Source organism: Anguilla rostrata, unplaced genomic scaffold, assembly GCF_018555375.3.
Source record: "Anguilla rostrata isolate EN2019 unplaced genomic scaffold, ASM1855537v3 scaf1150, whole genome shotgun sequence".
NCBI classification, from domain to species: Eukaryota; Metazoa; Chordata; class Actinopteri; order Anguilliformes; family Anguillidae; genus Anguilla; species Anguilla rostrata.
Genome location: NW_026986479.1, coordinates 1 through 5222, shown reverse-complemented (window position 1 = coordinate 5222; position 5222 = coordinate 1). Strand labels below are relative to the sequence as shown.

Here is a 5222-nt window from a genome sequence, read left to right as displayed (position 1 = left end):
TGCCGTTGTACCCTTGAGCAAGGTACTTAACCGAAATTGCTTCAGTATATATCCAGCTGTATAAATGGATACAATGTAAAATGCTATGTAAAAGAAATGCTATGTAAGTCGCTCTGGATAAGAGCGTCTGCTAAATGCCTGTAATGTAAAAATGTAAGAATGATGTAAGAAAACTGCTGGTCAGTCACTACAGGAAGCATACTTCTCCAGAAAACATGTTTATACTTGCTTCTGAACTGAATTTGAGTAAATGTACAAGTGATTGTATATTTGCAACGTACAATGAATACATGTAAAATACATATTGTAGCCTACATACATACATAGAACTTCTTTGTCCCCATGGGGACATCTCCCTCGCAGCATGTTACATTCACATTTACGAACAGACATTTATACCAAGAAACATACAATAATTCACGCAACAGAAGAGCTGGGCACCAAAATACATACATACCAATACAAATTGGACATATACATGCCTATTCAATCAATCTTGACTGTGAGAAAGCCATCCACACATATGTTTGGCCTGTCCATGTACTGCACGCTTATATACACACAGGGCCAAGTGACTTGAAAGAATTGAGGAAATATTGGGTAGCATTGCTTTGGAATACATATTGTTATTAAATTTCGGTGAGGCAAGATAGCCTATATTGTTTGTACTACCGTAACTTGGCGTCATTTTGATATCAATACTTTTAATGGCAGGCCTGGATTTTGGCAGTCTGAATGAATGAGTTATTGACGGTGTATGTCTTGTATGTGTGAGTAACTTGGCATTTTTGTACGTTGAAAACATGTTTTTTATGAGATTCTAAATACAGCACTCACACAGGACGTCTACAGGGAGAGCACTGGGACTCTAAACACAGCACTCACACAGGACGTCTACACGGAGAGAACTGGGACTCTAAATACAGCACTCACACAGGACGTCTACACGGAGAGCACTGGGACTCTAAATACAGCACTCACACAGGACGTCTACACGGAGAGCACTGGGACTCTAAATACAGCACTCACACAGGACGTCTACACGGAGAGCACTGGGACTCTAAATACAGCACTCACACAGGACGTCTACACGGAGAGCACTGGGACTCTAAATACAGCACTCACACAGGACGTCTACACGGAGAGCACTGGGACTCTAAATACAGCACTCACACAGGACGTCTACACGGAGAGCACTGGGACTCTAAACACAGCACTCACACAGGAGAGCACTGGGACTCTAAATACAGAGTCCACAGAGCATGACATGAGCAGCTGCGGCGAACTCACAGTGAACGGTGATCGTAACCTCCGGGGAATCCCCCAAGCCCACAGAGTTTGAGCCTTGGCAGCGGTAAGAGCCTCTGTCCTCGGGTCGTACGGCCGGGAAACGGAGCACTGGGCCAGTTTCGCCCAGGACGGTGCGGTCTCTGTACCAGGAGTATGACCGCTCGCTTGGATTGCTGCTCTGGACCTCGCAGGTCAGGCTGACTGCAGCTCCTTCATAGATCCCCTCCAATGTCCTGCTCGCCGTTATCCTGACCTCTTTTGGAGCGTCTAAATAAGAGCACAGATTGGTCTGTGGTGATTTGCAGATCGTTTCAGGGTGCTTACAGATGCATTATGTGCTGTTCCACTGGATTTAATCAACGCTTTTGAGTCAATCAGTTCTTAATCAATCAGAATTTACTTAATCAATGGTTAATCAACTTACATAACGTCTACACAGAGAGCACTGGGAGTCTAAATACAGCACTCACACAGGATGTCTACACAGAGAGCACTGGGACTCTAAATACAGCACTCACACAGGACGTCTACACGGAGAGCACTGGGACTCTAAATACAGCACTCACACAGGACGTCTACACGGAGAGCACTGGGACTCTAAATACAGCACTCACACAGGACGTCTACACGGAGAGCACTGGGACTCTAAATACAGCACTCACACAGGACGTCTACACGGAGAGCGGTGGATTTTTCAGCGCTGACGATGTTCTTGGCCTGGCACGTGTATTCCCCGGCGTCGCTTGCACTGATCTGCCAGAATCTGAGGTCTCGCCCATCAGACCGTCCGTTAGAAGGCACGGGAACCTCGGTCCTTCCTGGACCCCTCTGTCCACCAGGCTCTGTAATCACGCGGAACCAGGTGTAGCCGTAGGGCTCAGGACGGGCGTCGGTCTCGCAGGTGAGGGTCAGGCTTTCGCCGGCCTTCACCCCTTTCTCACAACAGCTGGCCTTAATCTTTGTGCCTCTGGGTCCATCTGGGGGAAAAAAAGGGAATACGTTATTTGTTTATATATACTGGCTAGGCAGACGACATGAACAGGCCGATCCTGGGCTGGACGGCCTGCGCTCGACATCGAAACACTCTCGTGTTCTTGTGTTCTCGCGTTCTCGCGTCTCCATGTCGCCGCCGTTCCACTGAGCATGACATGAGCAGCAGCGGCAGACTCACAGTGAACGGTGATCGTAACCTCCGGGGAATCCCCCGAGCCCGCAGAGTTTGAGGCTTGGCAGCGGTAAGAGCCTCTGTCCTCGGGTCGTACGGCCGGGAAACGGAGCACTGGGCCAGTTTCGCCCAGGTCGGTGTGGTCTCTGTACCAGGAGTATGACCGCACGCTTGGATTGCTGCTCTGGACCTCGCAGGTCAGGCTGACTGCAGCTCCTTCATAGATCCCCTCCAATGTCCTGCTCGCCGTTATCCTGACCTCTTTTGGAGCATCTAAATAAGAATGCAGATTGGTCTGTGGTGATTTTCAGATCGTTTCAGGGTGCTTACAGATGCATTATGTGCTGTTCCACTGGATTTAATCAATGCTTTTGAGTCAATAAGTTCTTAATCAATCAGAACTTACTTAATCAACGGTTGATCAATCGTCTTTTACAAGGTTTTTTCATGTTTTCTTGGACTATACTACTGTAAATATTCACTGTTCCACTCTGGTTACAGGGGCTAGTGCTAATAAACAAAATAAACTGGTTGCATGCCTTAATCAACAACTAGCTACACACTAACAGTAGGATTTCAGTTGACCCACAGCACACGCTGTCAAACTGAGTCCATTTTGTTTCCTGCCGGATCTATAGAGCACCCCGGATTTGGTGGCTCATATTCAATAAAAGCACCAAATACCAGATTTGGCTTTTCAGTCACCTGCTTTTTTCAGGAACTAATTGACAGCAGGTAAAACTTTGTGGGACATACAGGGACATGAGGTCATACTCAATGGGTGTCACATAAGGGACATGACATTTTTGGCACATACAGGGCAGCCCTGGACAGACATGACATCATACGACTTCCAAATTTTTTCCCACTTTTAAATCCTCAAAATTAGAAAAGAAAACAATAAATAGTGAAGAAGAATGTAAGGAAACAAGAATGATTAACATTTTCCCTTGGCAGTGTATTTGAGTTTAGCAGAAAAAAAAAATGAGACTCACATGTGACATCAAGTATAACGTTTGTTGAGTTTTCAGTGCCAAGTTTGTTTTTAGCCTGGCAGAAGTAACTCCCGGCATCTTCTATTTTGACATTGGGTAATTTCCACTCTCCTCCCTTGGCAATTTCACCTTGGCCCAGTTTAAACCAGGACAATGTGGGCTGGGGGTTTCCTTTACTGTGGCAGGAGAAGGTGACTGCCTGTCCTTCCTTTATGATGTCATAATAAACAACTTTCGCCTTGGTGTCTTTGGGCGAATCTTAAGGAAAAAGACATTTCAGACAACAAAAATGACTTGCACGTGAGCCAATGTCTTTTAATGTCTCATAACACAAACAGAACAGAAGCCTGCTGAGGTCCAAAGCATAGTTTCTGGTTCCTTCATCTCATTCATGACCCTAAACCTACATTCTCTGACCCAAGCATGATCGATGTAGAGAACACTCTCCAATTTCTCTGACCCAAGCGTGCTTGGTTCTATGCAGGAGAACCCTAATCCTGGTCTCCCAGACATGAGTGTGCTCGTTGTGGAGGAGAACCCTAATCCTAAACCCCTGATACAAGCACATTCATTGGTGCTGAGGAGGAGAACCCAAATATTAATGGATTAGTTTGCCATTTTTTCATAATAAATGTATCATGCAGAACACAAGGGATATTAGCTGCACACTGTGTATTGCTAATGGGGATCCTAAATAAATAAATAAATAATAAATAAAGAAGAAAGCTTTCTGTAAACTACGGAAGAAGGCATATGGGAAAAATGCACAGAGACTGGATCGATAGCATTGTGGGTAATTCAGATATCAGTTATGTGTAAAACATGCATGTGATTAATTGTACACAGTCCCTCATGAAATACATAAATGCAGATTCTCATGGTGATAATGAGATGATATCTGTGTTTAAGTTAGCCCAGAACAAAATAAAACGAAACCAGCTTAATTACATAGCAGCCATCTGCAAATATAAGCAAAAGCATTACTGTGGGTAACCTTGAAGTATGTTCCTTCAGGCTTTCGAGCTGTGAATATCTTAAATGTTTCTAAACTGATTTAAATCATCAATCCTACATCTGACATACTACTCATGAGGACAATGCTGACAGTTTTGCCAGTAGCAGGTTAAGGGACAACAGCTATCAGCATTCATATTGTACACAGATTCCTTACAAATACATCACTGTTGGTAACTGAAGCATGCTTCTTCAGGATTGCCGGTTGTGCGTCTTTGTAACGACTGCAGCTTAAATCATAAATCCAATACCAGACAAATACTTTTCATACAGTAGACAATTAGACAACTACTGGATGGTGAACATAAAGGGGCCTACATATATATATATATATATATATATCACTGCTAAAGATCTTACCCTGAACATCAAGACTCATTGTCGAGCTGATCATTGGATAATGAGGATTAAATATATCGTAGAAGCTAACCGAATAATTTCCGCTATCTTCCAGTGTCAGGTTACTGATGGTCAATTCGTAGATCGTTAAATCCCAAGTGGAACCTACAGACACTCTGTTTTCAAATTCACTCGCGTTGGGTTTGTCAGGTTTGAGGCTGTACACGATCATGCCGTCATAATCCATTGCCGTGTCATTCCACATGGCATCCTTCAACCAAACAATGTACCCACGTCGCCATATATTGGACAGAGTTAAGTTGAACGTCACACAGGAGCCCTCTTTGGCCGTCATCTCACTGAAACTGCAAGCAGAGTCTTGCGGTAGAAAAGGAGAGAGAAAGAGAGAGAGAGAGAGA

General features: G+C 44.5%; 1 protein-coding gene across 1 annotated transcript; it reads right to left on the bottom strand.

Annotated features, from left to right (window-relative positions):
• Positions 1–1240: 1240 nt before the first annotated feature.
• Positions 1241–5179, bottom strand: LOC135247212 (B-cell receptor CD22-like). Its single transcript, XM_064320525.1, has 5 exons — positions 4825–5179; positions 3451–3708; positions 2462–2728; positions 1953–2267; positions 1241–1557 (listed from the first exon to the last, which is right to left on the bottom strand). The coding sequence occupies exons 1-5, from the start codon at positions 5156–5158 to the stop codon at positions 1241–1243; spliced, it is 1491 nt and encodes a 496-aa protein (XP_064176595.1). The 5' UTR covers positions 5159–5179.
• Positions 5180–5222: the final 43 nt, after the last annotated feature.